The sequence below is a fragment of the Podarcis gaigeae genome, assembly GCF_964106915.1.
Source record: "Podarcis gaigeae genome assembly, chromosome: 1".
Taxonomy (NCBI): Eukaryota; Metazoa; Chordata; class Lepidosauria; order Squamata; family Lacertidae; genus Podarcis; species Podarcis gaigeae.
In genome coordinates, this window is record NC_139678.1 from 44,477,984 (window position 1) to 44,497,264 (window position 19,281).

Sequence of the window (19,281 nt, forward strand, 5' to 3'; positions counted from 1 at the left end):
ATTTCAGCATTATATTCTTTATTGTTGCTGCTGTTGCTAAATAAATAAGAGCCAGGAGCCCTTGCCAATCTATTGAAAACAACCCAGAGATCTACTCTGGTAGATTCCAATTTACCTTCTGGCTCTTCCAGCTAAATGATTGTCTGTTCTTTCTTAAGTCTTAGTCTTTAGTATCGACTTCCCTCCACTTCATTGCTGCTCCATGCTTCTTCCTTATCTTTTTTTACTGAGTCCTTTTTTTCTTTCAATACATTGGCTTTTCATAATATGCATTATCTATCTGTTATCTACTTTGTGTAAATTAGTCAAGGCACATTAAGGATTTCTCTTGGGAACAATGTTTTTTCCAAATACACTGTAACAATCCCATTCATTTTTGAATTTTTGGTTTGATTGTTCCTGATTGCCTCTGTCATTTTTGCTAGTTCTAGGTATTCACATAATTTAATTTGCCATTCTTCCTTTGTAGGGGTTTTCTCTCCTTTCCAGTTTTTAGCAATTAGCATTCTCGCTGCTGTTGTTGCATATAAGAAAACCCTCCTCTTATCATTTGGTACGTCAGATGTCAAAATGCCTAGCTAGAAGAAAGGCTTCCTGCTTTTTCACAAATGTTTGTTTAAACATTTTTTCTAACTCATCATAAACAGTAAAGGTAAAGGTAAAGGGACCCCTGATGATTAGGTCCAGTCGTGACCAACTCTGGGGTCGCGGCGCTCATCTTGCTTTATTGGCCGAGGGAGCCAGCATACAGCTTCCGGGTCATATAGCCAGCAAAACCAGAGCAGCGCATGGAAATGCCGTTTACCTTTCCGCTGGAGCGGTACCTATTTATCTACTTGCACTTTGACGTGCTTTTGAACTGCTAGGTTGGCAGGAGCAGGGACCGAGCAACGGGAGCTCACCCCGTCGCGGGGATTCAAACCACCAACCTTCTGATCGGCAAGTCCTAGGCTCTGTGGTTTAACCCACAGCGCCACCCATGTCCCATGTCATAAACAGTATCCCGTTATTATTTTTTTAACAACCCCGTCACATGTGGTACATTGTTCCCTCCATTTGCTTATACCTCCTGCATATGTTTGAGTTTGTTTTATATATTTTGGCAATTTGCTGGGGGTCATGTACCATCTATAGAGAATTTTCATTAAAAAAATTCTTTAATGTGTACCAAGCCGTAAATTTTAAATCTCTTTTCCATAAATTTTCCCAATCGTTCATCTGAATGGAGTATCCAAAATCCTTTGCCCTTTTAATCATTACATCCTTCACTTCCTCCTTAGTCTCCCAATCCAGTAGTAGTCTGTACATTTTTGATAGGATTTTCTTCTTGTTCTGTAATATATATTTTTCCAACCTTGATACCTCTGTTGCAATGGTTGTCAGTTCTAATCACACTGCCATTAGCACCATTGACAATTCTATCCCTTGTACTTTCTCTGCTGCTAAAGATCCCATGATCTTTGCAGTTATTTGCCTCCTTGATATAGCCTCCTTGATATAACTTCTTCACTTTTCAATTCTGATTTTAAAAAAAAAACAGGCTGCAGTTTGGAGGAGAAGGAACAGTAGCAAGATGATGAGAGGCATGCAGGCATGAGAAAAATGAGGGAAAAGGCAGTACAGAAAGCTTTCTCCAACACAAAGTATAATTTTATGCACTCTTTCATGCCCCCGTTACTTGCATTTTTCTAAGCTAAGAAGTCCTAAATGTTGTGACTCTCAACTCTTTTGAGGCCAGACAATCAGAACTCTATGCAGTATTCCAAGTGTGTTTACGTCATAGAACTGTATTAGAAAATTGCAATGCTGCCGGTTTTAGTTTTGATTCCTATTGTTCCCTAACGTGGAATGTGCCTCCCATTCATTTTGCCTTTCTGAGAAAACATGTGCAGGATTAGGGTGTTCCATACAAAACTGCCTGCAAAGTTATGAAATGTTTATTCAGGAGCAGTTTACACAACATATATAGCAATATTGCAGATGAACAACTAAATAACCCTAAGGATGGGCTGACATTTGACCGATATTCATCATTGCCTGAACACCTCTGCCAACATGTAAAACACTTTACTCCATTCTGATTAGTCGGGGGTGGGGGTCATGACAATGACTCAGAGAGATGACACATTTATAGGCATGCACAAGTCAGAGAAATGGCAGTGACTCTTCATCTTTCAGACAACAAGCCAGAGCCAGTCATATATTTCAGGCAAAAGGGAAATTACTTGCTGAAAGAACTTGGGACCAATGAAACATTTCCTAGTGGGTGGGAGGGCTGTCTCCTCAGAGGAAGCATATTCTCCAACCATCTTGTTATTATCAACTGTGGTGTTTGCCCTCCTATGTGTGTGACATCATACTGGGTTCATGGGGAAAGGGTTAACTAATTGTAAAATGACTAACCAATGGGAACCCAGGGGGCTGAGTTAACTGTGTATAAGGTTTAAGCACAGAGGTTTTTTTAGTTAGAGTTGTTGAGAAGACAGTCTGGAGTTAGAAGAGACAGAGATGATAAGTCTATGGGTTGGGCTAGTCTGGTGTGAGAGAGTGATAGAATTTGTTAAGAGGAGTCAGTCAAACAGTTGAGATAATCATTCAGAAGGTATTAGCAAGGTATAGGCCTGTAAAGAAACTAAAGTTAAGATACTGACAGGAATATTATCTGAGAAACCATAAACGTGTTAATGTTTGTAAAATAAACTTGTTTTTTTGGTTCACTTTTAACAACTGACTGGACTCAGTGTTTTACCAGAGAGTAACTGATTGGTGGCAGCAGGGAAGCGAGCACAGTGGTGGCACAGGGATCAATAGACATCCGGGGGCCCTGTGTGATCGCCACACCAACACACTCTTTCGACAAAAATAAATAAATTTAAAGCATCATGGAAGCCAGTGGTGTGTGGTCATTGGACTAAGGGGACTAGGCTAGTCCCCTAAAAGTTCCCCTGGTGTCTCCTTCCAAAAAAGCCCAGGAAGCTTCTGCTTGGCTTAGGGAGGGACATGCGAGGCTCCAATGGGTCCAAGAACCATCCTGTCATCTTCTCAAAGCCTATCCGGTGTTGAAGCAATGATGTCGGTGTCAAAGATCAATGATTCTTCAACATCAGCTTCGTTGGACTGGCCATGTTGTTTGGATGCCTGATTATCAATTACTCGGCTATGAGTGATTGCCAAAGAAGAAGAAGAAGAAGAAGATTCTCTGAGTCTAATTTCTTCCCCACAGGCAACTACTTAGACCAAGCCTAGCCAATGCCATGCCCACCAGCTGCTTTCCATACAACTCCCATAATCTCTGACCATCAGCTGTGAGCTGATGGGAGTTGTAGTCCTGAACACCTGGGTGCCATCATGCCTTTTTGCCCCCTTGCCAATTCCCCCCCATTTTGTTCTGAATGTGCGCAGGTTAAATGTGCTTAAGTAGCACGCTTACTCTATTAAGGGAAACATGTCCCAAAATTCATATGAATTTTCCTGCACCTTTTTTTTTTAAAAAAAAATAAAAATCCACAAGCTGATGCAGATATGTGGCAAAGTGAACTTAAGGTTGGAAAAATGAGAAACTGAAATGGATGGATTTGCCCATTTCTAAAAAGGAATCACCGTAAAGCTGGGCCAGATGTCCTTCTACACCTTTCTTAAAGGATTCTGGAATGGGACTTGGAGGACAAGCGCCACATCACAGTCCAATTTAGGTCCCAGGCTGACAGGAAGCAACTGTTGGGTCAGTCCCTTCCCTTCAAGCACCCACATGCTCAGCTTTGCTCAGCCAATGGCTCAAATCTACACTGCTCTGCTGCAGAAAATTTTCCCTTGTGGGGAAGTGTCCTGCACAAAAGCAACGTATGGGCAGCGCAAACTTGTTCTGGGACAATATGAGAGGTGCATTAATCTAACTAGCTTTTAAACTAGCTTTTATCCTCTTTTTCTCTTCCCCATCTTCACCCCCAGCACAGAGGATATCCAGTCCACCATAATTCAAAGCAGTTATAATGTAAGCCACACTCCTCTCCTCTCCAACCAAGCTAGACCTGGTAGAAAAGAATGGAAGATTCTCCATTTATTTGTTTTTGCAAAACATGGAAGTGGCACCTTTGGGGGGCATTCCCTACCCAAGGCATCTCAGGATGTCATAACACAATGAATACTTGTCAATGGTAAAGTTGTTTGAATAAAGGCATGCTCTGCCTTGAACATTTCCCTATGTTCTCTGAGTCTCTGAAGCATTTTACACATACCACTTTCCTAACATGGGGAGTGAAAAGGTCACATATTCTTCTGCAGATAGCTGCTGGTTTATTCATATGCTTGTGCGGGCAAATTTGCCCCTGTGAAGTTTCTGCTGCGGAATAAATTGTCGTGACTAATATCCCAGCATTCTCAACAGAAAGAAAAAGGTGCATCAAAGGGGAAAGAGGAGGGATTGATGTAGAAGGAGTATTGTAGGCAATAAACTGGCATTTGCATTGTCACTTGGTTTGCCCATATGCCTTGCTCAAAAAACAAATAGAACACACCAGTGACTAAATCAAGGGACCAGATAGACACAGCAGTTAGACGTGATGGTGTTATGTTATGGTATATTTATATACTTTTTTCAGCCCAGAGGCAAACAGCATATGAATACACAAGGAAAAGATAATGAAAGCACAGTAAATACAGTCAATCAATTAAAGAAATGCAAAAAATAAACGTCACCAAATACTCACCAGTCACACTGGTCTGCATGAGTTTGCGAGCTGCATTCGTGTTCTCACCAGAGATGTAGCTCTAAGAGAGTCATGCTACCTTTTAGCAAATTCTATTAGTTTTCTGCATACAAATCTGAATGTTCATTTGAGTTTGGGCTTTTTTCTTGACCTCAAATTTCTCAGCTGTGATGGGCAGCTCTTGTATTTTATCAGGACCAAAACCTCTGCTGCGCCACAAATAGGCTTCTTAACAAGTTATGTCTCTCTGACGCCTTCCCTATCATTGCATCAACATGATGTGTACAGGTATTACTGCAGCAAAGTGAATCTAAGAGATCCATATGATAATGGATTCTGTATGTCAGTTGCTGTAGTTCCCTTTGACATTATTGCATTATTTGTAACCCACTCCACCCACTGTGGGCTGTGTAACCCCACATAAACACAACAACATGCAATTTTGTGCATGGAATGTTATCACCGACTTCAAGGAACAGCAATCTTAAGTTTTTCCAACACGTTCAAGCTGTGGCTAGAATCATATGATGTCTACAGCAGCTGCCAGAATTACTGGACAACAGTCTAAAGTAAAATAACCATTGATGTTATTATGAGTTTGTGGGTGCCAGACACTTAATCAAATTCTGAAAGCCAAATAAGTCAGGCCAACTTCCTTATGAGGTAATCACCTTGGATGATGAGCCATTAAGAAAACAAAAGGGAAGATGATGGCCTGTGAAGAAAGCTAAAGGGAGGCTGCTTTGGATGGGGCCACTCCTCCAGCTTAGAGTTAAAGCAGGGGTTTAGAGTTGGCTGGGATGTGACCTGGAGGAAAAAGGGACTCAGCTATACAGCTACAAAAAAATCGTTTTGTATTGCAAAGTGCATTATACAAATTTGACACCAGATGGCGATGGTGAGCTATGGCAAATTCAATACATTTTTCAAAACATTTTTTTATAAAGCATTTTCACAATATTTTTTATGTGTCTAGATTCCACCAAGTGTGGTAGTGTGGTAAAGGTGGCAAGCTGGAGAGATGGTAAGAGCCATGGCTGATTTCTGCTGATATCCAAGGCTGTGGATATGGGAGAAACAAGACCCTATAGGGGTGTAAATCCTGTGTACCCCTCCATCCTAGGCTCAGGTTGTATATATGTGTAAATAAACCATATATCATAAAGACACCACAGTCTCCACTGTGCTTCACTTCCAAAAGGATACGCGAACCCTGAGTGCCTGGAACCTCTGGAATCTCACACTGATAGGAGTTTGGGGTGGCATGCAACAATAGCATTCCCTTCTTGAAATATAGATTAATTGGCTACAAAGACAATTAAATGGGACACACCAGTTATTTCCAAAGGGAACATCACAATAGTCCTTTCTCTGGGCTATACCTCTCTGGTCCACATCTGCAGCCTCCTTGAGGCTGAAACAGGTCCTTGAACTTTGATGATGCCTCTTGCTTGGATGGAGGATGGAGAGTGTGTGCAGATGGCTTTCTTGTGGCTGCAATGTTGCTTATTGTAGTCTCACAGGAAGCTCCACCCACCAAACATTGTTGCCCACCAACCACTTGCAGGATGCAACCCTCAGAAGTTTGCACAAGCCCACTCACCCTTTGCGGGCTGTGGCTTTGCGGGATGGAGGAGGCTGTGCCCTTCTCTGCCTATCAGGAACCGGATCCTAGCCTGAACCCTGCTTTGGCAAATGGGGATGCAGGCTGGGACTTGGGCTGTGCCGGGGGCAGAGCCAATGGAGCTGATTGTGGGCCTCCCTCGGATCTGCCCCTTGCCCGTTTAAGCAACCAGCACCTGGGGCTCAGCCTGTTTGTTCCTCCCCCAGATGGCAGTCCCTGCGGGGGTCACCCTACTGGATGTAAGTCTTAGGAACCGCCGCCTGGATTGACCACACGTCACTTCCGGTGGGCGGGTCGGAAGTATTTCGATTGCCCCATGCCCAAGCCAAACCTCTTTCATCTGTATTCAATGAAGTTGTGGCTTGTTTTGACCCCAAACCAGTCTTATTGGTCTCTTATTATACAGGCTGGGGTATAGGAAGTCCAATGCCTGGTCCTGCAAGAAGAAATCTCAGGCCCTCAGGCTAAAAACGTTTTTTCTCACCAATGAAGGGTTGCCATAACTTGAAGAGCAAAATACTGTAGAGCCTGAGCCACTGCCCATCCAAGAAGGGAATAGAGGCGTGTGGGGCTGCTGTCACGCCTGTGTGCCTCTTTCCCGGCTCGGTCCGGCCACGGCATGTAGAGCAGCCCAAGCCCAATCTGCTTACACCTGAGGCAACCCCCTCCGAAATAAAAAGACCCCAAACCAGGACATTGCCTTTAAAATGTAAACAAAAACCCTGATGGACATGTTGGCCCCTCAAAAGAGGACATGAGGACATGTCTGGGATTTCTCGGACACATGGCAACCCTACTCCAACATAACCTTTGTAGAAGCAATCATATGCATTACTAGGTTCAGTGCTAATAGTCTTTTCAATATCAAAGAAATGCAACCCCCAGATTTAATTAGCAGATAGTGGGTGATGGACATCTGCCAAATTTAATTAGGAAAAGTTGAGTGATTGAGTAGACATTTGTGCTGGGTCGAAAGACTGAGATGATACTGATGGATGAACATGAGACAGAAGCGTGATTCTGTTGCACAACAGGACATGTTGTCTTGAGAATAATTAAGCATTCTTAATGGGAAACATGGCTGCATCCAAGAGATTTTATTGACTTCCATTTTATTTGGCAGTAGTTATGTGATACTCAAAGTACTGAGTCAGCTTTCAGGTTGCTCTGTTATTGCAATTGAATACTTGAATAAAGCTGCTAGAAATGTACTGCTCATAAGAACATAAGAAAAGCCCTCTTAATTCAGGCCAGTGGCCCATTTAGCTTAGCAACCTGTTTTCCCAGATGTTCATTAGAAGCCCAAAAGCAGGAAGAGCATTTCTCAAGTCAGAAACTAGATACGCTCCATTACGTTCATCATTATTATCAAACTGAACCAACAGGTTTTATTTTTCTAATCTTACAAATAATAACTTGAGCCAACAAGCGTGTTTTCTTTAATATTGATGAATTAACCACAAAAGCCAAACAGAGCAGCAGCAGAAGCACAAGCCACACTGCTGAGTTCAGGCTGCTGTCAATAAATTAAGTATTAAAATAATCTAGTCGTGTTGACCTTGGAAATGCCATTTGCTACTTATAGATACAGAATCGTGTGTACAGTGCCAAGCCTTCCATTTTTCAATTATGTGTTTCTAAATCATTACCAGAATTCACAGGATGTTCCAACGTTACAAACAAATTAGTTTTGTAAGATTGCCACCTTTGTTCTGGCAAAATGCAGGATAGGGCAGGGCAGGACGGTTGGCGGCGATTCCCCCCCCCAACCTGGTGCTGAAGAGACTCAAAAGCAATCCATTACAATCTATTGCAGCCAAAGTGGATGACCCCTCTGGAATTTAACACAAACGCACACATGTATGCACGCACATGCACACAGACACACACACACAAATTTGTAAATCTGTCTGTGCTTGGCTACCCAGAGGTTAAATGCATGTCCTTTCCCACACCCACTCAAACACATGCATTTGGAGAGGATCCCTAACTTGGCAGAGAGAGACAGAGACAGAAACAGAGAGGGAGACACACACACACACACACACACAGAGAGAGAGAGAGAGAGAGAGAGAGAGAGAGAGAGAGAAGACCTGAAATACAGGACAAAACTGTATCAATGCAGGATACAGCATTTTACATTGAAATACAGGAAAAATCCTGTATTATACAGGATAGGTGGCAACTCTAATGGTGCCAAGCACTGTGCATTCCCATGCAAAACACTGCTTTTCATGTGGCACAGTCTGAACCTGCCACTGCCTCCTACAAAGCAGCTGCAGCCTCACATTGGCACCCAATTCCTTTTGTTATTGGACCATCTCAGAATAGGCAGGTTAAATAAACGCCACATCTATAGCAGTTGTCAAGGACAGGCTGGATGAGGAGGAGGGGTGGGAGCCTGCCTCCCAAAAGCCCCCTAGGAAGGCTCCAAAGATGATAACTTAGAGTCTGGAGCCTGGTGGTGGGATGAGCTGGGAGCTGCTAGAAACAGGAGACTTGCGTCATCAAGGGACCTCAGGAGAAGGAGGGCCCTCCAGGACAGGATTAGAAGCTGAGAGTCACAGCATGCACACAGACAGTCCCAGTCTGCTTTCTTGGTATGGCACAAGTGGAAGTGTGGATAAGCTCCTACGCTGGAGTAAACACACACAAGGATGTGCTGGGAGATCACTGAAGGTTGCTTTCAAATGTCAGCACCTCCCCTGTCCAATAGTAAATGCAAACCCAGAAATGAAATGTAAGAGATGATACCTGTTACATAAGGGATCTAGAGCTATATTATAAGTTTTACATGACAATTGGTTTGTTCCTGAGATAAGAACATAATAGTAGCCCTGCTGGATCAGAGCGAAAGTCCATCCAAGTCTGCCACCCTGTTCTCATCTTAGCTAACCAGATGTCCATGGGAAGTCCATGGACAGGATACGAACACAATAATCCTGAATCCTGCTAAGTACAGATAGATTCACAGCAACCAACTTGGGAGAATCAGCACAGCTGATGCTGAGTTTTCAAATAAGTGACATGCTGATCTCAGTCACTCAAAAAAGCTCAAGCAGTCTTGGGAAAAGATAACTTTTGTTGACATCCTGAATTGCTTGGCTTATCCCATAGGGCCCCTTGGTCCAAACCAAAGTTCAGTGAGATTTACGAGTGCTCAAAGAGCTTGGGTCCATATTTCAGCATCTCATTTCGTGCATTTCTTCAGTTTTTTTTTCTGTTCCACTGCCATATGCAAAGCTTCCAGGATCATACGTTGGTTATTCAGAATATTGTATTCACTCAGTTTCACTAGCTGATCATACTCTTCGTCAGTGAATGTCAGGGAGTAAGTAGAGTAAGGGGTGCAGTTACTGGAGACATCAACTTTGCCTTCTTTCATTTCTGATGGAGAGCGTTTAACACCTATGAAAAAATTGCAGTAAGGTAGTGCTGTAAGAATGGGATTTACCAAAATTAAGTTCATACATGCATATTCAACAGCTGCTAAGGCACACAGATTTCCTGTGGAAATTGTTCTGTTTGAATGAAGACATGTTTTCTTCTCTGTGAACTGCCCTGAGACCTCCAGGTATAGGTATATAAATTCTTCTTCTTCTTCTTCTACTACTACTACTGTTTAAAAACTGAATTTCTTGAATTGTATGCTAGTGGTACTGTTATTGAGGCTTGATACATCAATTCTAGGAAATTAAGACCCTTCATATATTGTACAAGGGGCTTTTCTGCAGTGAATAGCAAGCAATTATCTCTCCCCCCCTCTACTTATATTTATCTCTATCTATCATCTATCTATCTATCATCTATCTATCTATCTATCTATCTATCTATCTATCTATCTATCTATCATCTATCTATCTATCTATCTATCTATCTATCTATCTATCTATCATCTATCATCTATCTATCTATCTCTATCATCTATCTATCTATATCTATCTATCATCTATCTATCTATCCATCTATCTATCCATCTATCTATCTATCTATCTATCTATCTATCTATCTCTATCTATCATCATCTATACCTATCATGTATCTATCTATCTATCTATCTATCTATCTATCTATCTATCTATCTATCTATCTCTATCTATCTATCTATCTATCTATCTATCTATCTATCTATCTATATCTATCTATCTATCTATCTATCTATCTATCTATCTATCTATCTATCTATCTATCTATCTCTATCTATCATCTATCTATCTATCTATCTATCTATCTATCTATCTATCTATCTATCATCTATCTATCTATCTATCTATCATCTATCTATCTACCTATCTATCTACCATCTATCTATCTATCTATCATCTATCTATCTATCTATCTATCTATCTATCTATCTATCTATCTCTCTCTCTCTCTCTCTCTCTCTCTATCTATCTATCTATCTATCTATCATCTATCTATCATCTATCTATCTATCATCTATCTATCTATCTATCTATCTATCTATCTATCTATCATCATCATCATCTATCATCATCTATCATCTATCTATCTATCTATCTATCTATCTATCTATCTATCTATCTATCTATCTATATCTATCTATCTATCTATCTATCTATCTATCTATCTATCTATCTATCATCTATCTATCTATCTATCTATCTATCTATCTATCATCTATCTATCTATCTATCTATCTATCTATCTATCTATCATCTGTCATCTATCTATCTATATCTATCTATCCATCTATATCTATCTATATCATCTATCTATCTATCTATCTATCTATCTATCATCTATCTATCTATCTATCTATCTATCTATCTATCTATCTATCTATCATCTATCTATCTATCTATCTATCTATCTATCTATCTATCTATATCTATCTATCTATCTATCTATCATCTATCTATCTATCATCTATCTATCTCTATATATCTTTATCTAGAATTGTCATCAGAACCACAGCGCACAGGGAGGAGAGGTGTATTCCTTCCATTTCCAGCTATGCTCTGGACCAAAGTCCTCCTTGGCATAGCTATGAAGCTTAGGATAAAAATGGGAGCTTTCCCCCCAAAGTCTTCTAGACATCCCTGGCGGTGGGGGAAGGTTGTGGATCGTGGCTGAAAAAGGAGTTGATGATTTGATGACAATCTGGGGCCCCTGTGCCTGTAGTTCATTAAATAAAGCAGGGGAAATAAACCAGAATTAGTTGCACACTGTGCATTTTGTGAAATAACTAGTTTGGCCATTGCTGACAACCTTGAAGAAGAGGAGGTTCCATTTACAACTCTGCTATAGTGTTAAGAGAACAGTTTTATTCAACCAAAAACAAAACAAAAAAAGATGAAAGACAGTGAGATCTTGATGAAACAGCATGCCTCACACCTCTGATCCAAGGAGATGATCAAGGCGTTTTCAGGAATTGATCAGTCTAATGAGGAAGTGAGGAGGTTAAGGGGTTCCATGAGCCAAGTTTATGAGCATCACAAATGCAGAGTTGTTGAACAAGACACCTGGTGCAAGGTGCCTGAGTTTTATTAGTGTGCTGGTGGCTGACCAGCCACCACTACCAGATGATGAGCAAACTCGGCCACCTGCCAGTGCCAACCATCTGACTATCACACTGCCTCATGAATACAGATTTAACTTATTTATTTATTCAATGTATTTCTAGTGCGCCTTTCTCCTGAGTTAGGATTCAATTAAGGTGGTTTACAACATTTTAGAAACATCCATTATAAAATACAGAATAATTAAAACAAGCAGCTAGTTAAAAATGATAATTAAAATACATCACAACATATCTAAAGCTAGCATTTTAAATATAATTTGCCCTGACAGCAGCCCAATGATCAGCATTGTCTGCACCTTAGTTTCCAAAGGCCCGACCTAACAGCAAGGTCTTAGAGAACAATGGTGGGAAGGAACAGCTTTTAGGAGGCAGGTCAATTCGACTTCAAAAAGCCAGTGTAAGCTCAGCCAATGTCAGCTAGACTTGCCATGGTAAGGCTGGCACTGGCAGTACTTTCTTTGAAGCTAGACTTCCTTAGCTGTGCTAAAGAAGATGCACAGTTGTGAGTCCTCATAAGATATATAACTGAGTCCAAATTAGCAGATTTTGTGATTTCTGAGGACAGACGCTTGACTCTAGTGGTTTTTAGAGGAATTTATTTGCTTCCAAAATGGGGGGGGGGGGAATGGGTTTTCTGTGTGTCTCCCTTTCCTCTGTTATCCTCTTTCTCCTCATCTGTAAACATGTAGATAATAAACCACTAAACACAGAACTTTATAAGTCTAATGTACAAATAATAATAATAATAATAATAATAATAATAATAATAATAATAATGGCATACCGGGTGCTTTGTAGTAACGAAAGCTATCATTCACTTGTGGGAAAAATACTAATATTGGTGCTTCTGGATTCTCTGCATTGTCAAACAAATAGCATTCCTTCAAGTGTTTGTCATCTTCATGTATCACAGCTTTGGGAAATGGGATTCCTTGTTCTGCACAATACTTGCATGACTGTTCCAGGGGCTAGGTGGAAAAAAGAAGTAGTAGTAATAACTATTATTACTTATACTCCACCCATCTGACTGGGTCACTCCAGCCACTCTGGGTGGTTAGTAATACAATAATATGATAAATGTGGAAAGGCTTATTTTAAATTCAGTACTCCTCATTTCTCTGTACGATTTCCTTCCAAGAGCAGACACCTACCAGAACTCTTTTTGAAACTCCCCGGGGAAATACTAGCTACTAAGAGGTAACACAAAGGACTCATATGTAGGTGAGGGATCAGGGGAAATTATTTCATCTCTGTCTCTGCACAGCCTGTCCGGCGAGAAACAATGTGTTCCTTGTGTCCTTAGGCTCTGTGTTAGTAGTTTCTCCTGAACATTCTGTGACATCATAGCAATTCAGATGTCAGGGCAGGATGATTCACAGTCAGAGACATTTACAGTAACCCCAGCCTCCAACTTATTCAAGGGCTTTCTCCTAGTCTTTTCTTACTCCTGCAGCTTGTTTACTGAATCAGTCTTGCTCTCGTCTCTCAGCTTCCTCATTACCTTCTTTTCTAGACCTCCTCTTTCCAGTACCTTTCCTCTTCTCTCTCCTCCCCCCACAACTGAAACTTACCTTAGATATGTCCGAAGGAAGATAGGAGTTGGAGGGAAAGGATACAGGGCCCTTGGACTGCGATATAGGGACTGTGATATAGGGTACCTTGGAAGTCAAACAGAATCCATTCTGGAAGTCTGTTCAACTTCCAAAACATTTGGAAACCAAAGCGTGGCTTCTGATTGGCTGCAGGAAGCTCCTACAGCCAATCAGAAGCCATGGAAGCTGCGCCAGATATTCAGCTTCTGAAAATCGTTTGAAAAATTGGAACAGTCACTTCCAGGTTTCAATCATTCAGGAGCCAATTTGTTTGGGAACCAAGGCATTCGGGATCCAAGTACGACTGTACTTAACTATAGCCATCATTTATGATACTCATCATAAAGAGATGGGCAGAAATGGGAAAGATGCATTTCTCACCAACTTCTGTGATCCTGCACTGTAATTTAGATGTATGATAATGTCTGCCTTCCGCTCTTTTCTCAGCATAGGTGCAACACTTGTATTGATGAAGAATCCAGTATCTACTAGTGACAAGTACTCTTCTGTTTGAGTCAGCTGATTGGGTGAAGAAGCATCGAGTATAGTACCTAAAACAGAATCAGTTTTAAGTGGAACAGAGTAAGCTCGAGTTTTCATTGCCACAGAGGCAGTCTTCTCCAACCTGGAGTTTTCTTTGTTCCTACTCAACTTTAAAGAAGAGCCGTACTTAGAAATTTTCTCCTACAACTTCTCTTCTTCAGTTTCAGATGTTGAGTACTTTACAAATATTGTCTAAAGTTTCAGTTATTTGCCTAAGGGTGGAACTATGTTTTGCTTTAATAAACACAGGCCCCCAAACTAGAGCTGTCCAGTAATGACTCCTAAAAATTCTCCTCCTATTTTGGGGCAAAGAACTTCTCCAATGGTTTCTTGGGTGTGGGGGCTAACCACTGGCAATTGCAATAGCACAGCTTCTGTCTTTTTTCCTAAGATTTTTTTGTTCTTGCTGTAGATAGCAGTGGCAGCATTTGCATGGCAGCCTGGCCACCATTTTGCATCCTACAAAATGCCCTGGACCTAGCATCATTCCAGAGAATTGGGGTAGGAGGGAGATGGAGACTATTCAGAGAAAATTCTGCAAAGTGGCTATCCATTTCTAGAAGAGTGGTGGCGGTGGCGGTGGGGGGGGGAATCTCATTTATTTTTGAGAATATTTATATGATAATTGCAGCTCTGCTCTTCTTTAAAGGAAGCACTATCAGGTATGTGGCAATTAAACAAATAATCAAAGAGGAACCACTAACAGCAGGGATAGCCAATGTAGTGTCCTCCAGATATCACTGGACTACAGCTCCCATCATCCTTGACCCTTGACCTCTCTGCCTGGGGCTCATGGGAGGGGCACAATAACTAGGCAAAGACCCATTGAAGTTCAGTTAGCACACAGCCACTGCCACCTAATGCATTCAAGCCCATAGTATGATCTAGCATGTGCACAAACAATAACACGACATACCCATGGACTGGACATTCGGGTGGAATGTTGAGTGAGGAACCTTGGCAAGCAGTGTGCTTATTCTAATTTCAGACTGAGCTCAGGCAGCATCTTTTTTACATTAGAATATATATATCCCAAATGATAATACCTTTCCATCTACGGAAACTGTCATTCTCAAGGTAGCCATTGTCCAGTTGGAGACCTCTGAGAAAATTGTGGTACTGGGCAACTGATAGGCGATCAGTAAGCACATCTCTAAATGCACTGGATAGCGGTCCAGCAGGGGTGTACAGATGTGTCTTTTGCTCATGTAGTCGAGGAGGTAGATGAGGCTCTGTATCTACAAAGGAAAAGCAGCAACGATGAATTTATAAAATTTATAAATTTCTGAAACTACAATCCTTTCCAAACTACAATCCTTTCCAAAAGAGAAATATTTTGTGGAAGTGTCTGCTCAATCAGCAAAAGCAGAAATCATCGTTTAACATTAAACACACACACACACACACACACACACACACACACACACACAATTTAGAGCTTCAGTTGTCTAATACAAGGATGACTAAATCTGAAAACATTTAGACAAATCTGAAAACATTTAGACAAATGTGCTTACAAGGAGCCAACACTAATAATATACAGGCAGCAAAGTTCCAAAATATTTGTTCATTGCTCACAGATCAGTTTAGAACACAATCAATAGGTCAAAAGCCACTTAGAGAAATAACTAACCAATGTCAGCTATTTGGTCTTGTGTCCACTTGTGCCAGAAGTCCTCTGGGCTTTGAGAATCATTCCAGAAATACAGCAGATTCAGGGAAAATATACTGCTCCACATGCCTGTACAGTGAAGGATAATTGATAACAATTTAGCATTATTCTACTGAAAAAATACTATTTATTTTTTGCAGTAAATTGCACTGTTTAATCAGAGCACACATTTGCAATCTCCATGTTCAAACAGAAACTATGATGAAGGCAGAACGGTCCTTGCTTTTAGGAATTCCATTTGTGCCATTGTAGCTCATGCCCCAGAGCAGACAGTCTGGAAGGCCCCCGGCAGGGCCCTCTGTCCAACGTAGCCCCCCAAGACCTGGGGCAAGTGTGCACCTGGCTACCCCCCACTCTCCGCAGGCTTGCCCTAGAGGACTGGGGCACAGCAGGAATCCTCTACTACCATGTGGTCAGAAGAAGAGATTGACTGTGGGCTGCAAACTATTTGCCAAGGGTCCTGGAGGGCTTCCATACACTCTGCCATATGTGCTGTATCTTCTATGCACTGTGCTCAGTCTTCTCTTTGCATCACACAGCCACCCCTGTAGTAACCTCAGGCTAGGGTGGGGAGGCAGTTCTTCCTCCTCCACCCTTCCAGTACTGCAGTCTTGCTCAACTCTGGGCATCTCCTTCCTGTCCGCAGCCTCATTGGCCTTAAATAGGCTACCACCGGCTGCACATGCTCCATGTCTTGAGACACCCAAGTCTTCTGATGCCTGGCATTGTGCTGACAATGTATCAATTGGCCTGCCGCCATTTGCTTCTGCTGTACCTACCCTTGTGTCAGCAGATTATTTGTGGTGGCTTGCCCATTCTGCTTTAATGGGTTGGCTAAGGCAAGTACAGGGTGTATTCTTTCAGTTGTGTGGGTGTGTAAACTCAGAACATGTTTGCCTTTCTTTCCACTAATCAGGGGACTCTGTGAGCGCTACTGTGATTATGAATCAGAGCCACACACCCACACAATTCACTGGTAGCATTGGACAAATCATTATCCCTTCACAGATTATAAGCATTGTTTCAATCCTTACTTCATCTACATTACCTTAGCATTTGTTACAATGGAAGGGATCCTGACATAACATATGCAAAGTTATTTTAACACTGAACAAATAATGCCAGACATCAGAGTGGTGGCCCAGAGTAGCTCCTGGTATAGGCCTCTGTCATGCACAAATACTCAGTGACTGAAGCTATGGGAGATTCTCTAGCCATCAAAAGCACGAGGCTTGCATCTCTTCTTTCTGCTGTGATATCATTGCATTGTGAATTTCCCTGCCTCCAGAAATGCCAGGTAGTTAGGTAGGGATAGAGAAATTCACCTGATGATATCTTGTTGGGCTACAAGGCAAAAAAGAGGAGCAGATTCAAGGCTGCTGTTTTCAGTGGCGGAGAACTTACTAACTAGTTTCTGCTTCAGTCTAATGAGGTCAATAGGGTTAAAGGCAGCACAGCAATCTTAGTGAAGTAGTCAGAAGCAAGAAAAATGCATGTGCTATAGTGAGCTAATGCCCCTCTCTCATTGCTTGCGAGCTATGAATTACAAAGCTCCTGGCTCTAATATCAATTCTCCTATGAACTCACTAGGTAGTCACTGTTCCTCAGTTCCCAGTCCCATAGGAGGACAGTAGTATTGGCCCACCCTACAATGTTGTTGAATTACTGAGATAATCTCTGTGTAGCATCCTGAGTGTTCTAAGGTGCTCTTAATAATAATAATAATAATAATAATAATAATAATAATTTATTTGTACCCCGCCCATCTGGCTGGGTTTCCGCAGCCACTCTGGGCGGCTTCCAACAAAGACTAAAAATACTTTAAAATGTCACACATTAAAAACTTCCCTAAACAGGGCTGCCTTCAGATGTCTTCTAAATGTCAGGTAGTTGTTTATCTCTTTGACATCTGATGGGAGGGCATTCCACAGGGCGGGCGCCACTACCGAGAAGGCCCTCTGCCTGGTTCCCTGTAGCTTTGCTTCTCGCAATGAGGGAACCGCCAGAAGGCCCTCAGCGCTGGACCTGAGTGTCCAGGCTGAGCGATGGGGTGGAGACGCTCCTTCAGGTATACTGGGCCAAGGCCGTACAATTGGGGTACAATTGTATAGAGGTACCTGAACTATAGAAGATGGAGAAGCTCTATACAGTCAGCAAAAACAAGACCTGGAGCTGACTGTGGCTCAGATCATCAGCTTCTTATAGTAAAATTCAAGCTTAAACTGAATAAAGTAGGAAAAACCACTGCGCCGGTAAGATACAATCTAAGTCAAATCCCTTATGAATACACAGTGGAAGTGAGGAACAGGTTTAAGGATTTAGATTTGGTGGACAGAGTGCCTGAAGAACTATGGATGGAGGCTCGTAACATTATACAGGAGGCAGCAAATAAAACCATCCCAATGAAAAGGAAATGCAAGAAAGCAAAGTGGCTGTCCAATGAGGGAGAGAGAAGGCAAGCAAAATGTGAGGGAGATAGTGAAAGATACAGGAAACTGAATGCAGATTTCCAAAAAAATAGCAAGGAGAGACAAGAAGGCCTTCTTAAATGAGCAATGCAAAGAAATAGAGGAAAACAATAGAATGGGAAAAACCAGAGATCTGTTCAAGAAAATTGGAGATATGAAAGGTACATTTCGTACAAGATTACCATAATAAAAGACAAAAGTGGAAAGGACCTAACAGAAGCAGAAGACATCAAGAAGAGGTGGCAAGAATACACAGAGGAATTATACCAGAAAGAAATGGATGTCTTGTACACCCCAGGTAGTGTGGTTGCTGACCTTGAGCCAGACATCCTAGAGAGTGAAGTCAAATGGGGCTTAGAAAGCACTGCTAATAACAAGGCCAGTGGAAGTGATGATATTCCAGCTGAACTATTTAAAATTTTAAAAGATGATGCTGTTAAGGTGCTATACTCAATATGCCAGCAAATTTGGAAAACTCAGCAGTGGCCAGAGGATTGGAGAAGATCAGTCTACATCCCAATCCCAAAGAAGGGCAGTGCCAAAGAATGCTCCAACTACCGCAAAATTGCACTCATTTCACACGTTAGCAATGTTATGCTTAAAATTCTACAAGGAAGGCAGTATGTGGACCGAGAACTCCCAGAAGTGCAAGCTGGATTTTGAAGGGGCAGAGGAACCAGAGACCAAATTGCAAACATGCGCTGGATTATGGAGAAAGCTAGAGAGTACCAGAAAGACATCTACTTCTGCTTCATTGACTATGCAAAAGCCTTTGACTGTGATGTATGGAAGTGAGAGGTGGACCATAAAGAAGGCTGATCGCCGAAGAATTGATGCTTTTGAATTATGGTGCTGGAGGAGACTCTTGAGAGTCCCATGGACTGCAAGAAGATCAAACGTATCCATTCTTAAGGAAATCAGCCCAGAGTGCTCACTGGAAGGACAGATCCTGAAGCTGAGGCTCCGATACTTTAGCCACCTCATGAGAAGAGAAGACTCCCTGGGAAAGACCCTGATGTTGGGAAAGATGGAGGGCACAAGGTGAAGGGGACGACAGAGGACGAGATGGTTGGACAGTGTTCTCGAAGCTACAAACACGAGTCTGACCAAACTGCGGGAGACAGTGGAAGA

At 41.8% G+C, this 19,281-nt stretch overlaps 1 protein-coding gene across 2 annotated transcripts in view; it reads right to left on the bottom strand.

Moving 5' to 3' along the window:
• Window positions 1–4,573: 4,573 nt before the first annotated feature.
• The window catches only part of LOC310848221 (cytosolic phospholipase A2 epsilon-like), a 41,916-nt gene continuing 27,208 nt past the window's right edge, over window positions 4,574–19,281 (bottom strand). Inside the window, exons 16-21 of one of the 2 annotated variants that reach the window (XR_014566206.1) lie at window positions 15,644–15,751; window positions 15,057–15,248; window positions 13,849–14,018; window positions 12,660–12,843; window positions 6,993–9,738; window positions 4,574–5,743 (exon numbers count right to left, since the gene is read on the bottom strand). Coding sequence is in view for 1 of the 2 variants with exons in the window: in XM_083747020.1 (XP_083603146.1) it covers window positions 9,521–9,738; window positions 12,660–12,843; window positions 13,849–14,018; window positions 15,057–15,248; window positions 15,644–15,751 (872 nt within the window). In the remaining variant the exon portion in view is untranslated. Of the gene's footprint in view, window positions 5,744–6,911; window positions 9,739–12,659; window positions 12,844–13,848; window positions 14,019–15,056; window positions 15,249–15,643; window positions 15,752–19,281 lie in introns of those variants that run through there. The other variant, XM_083747020.1, reaches the window with a different exon arrangement.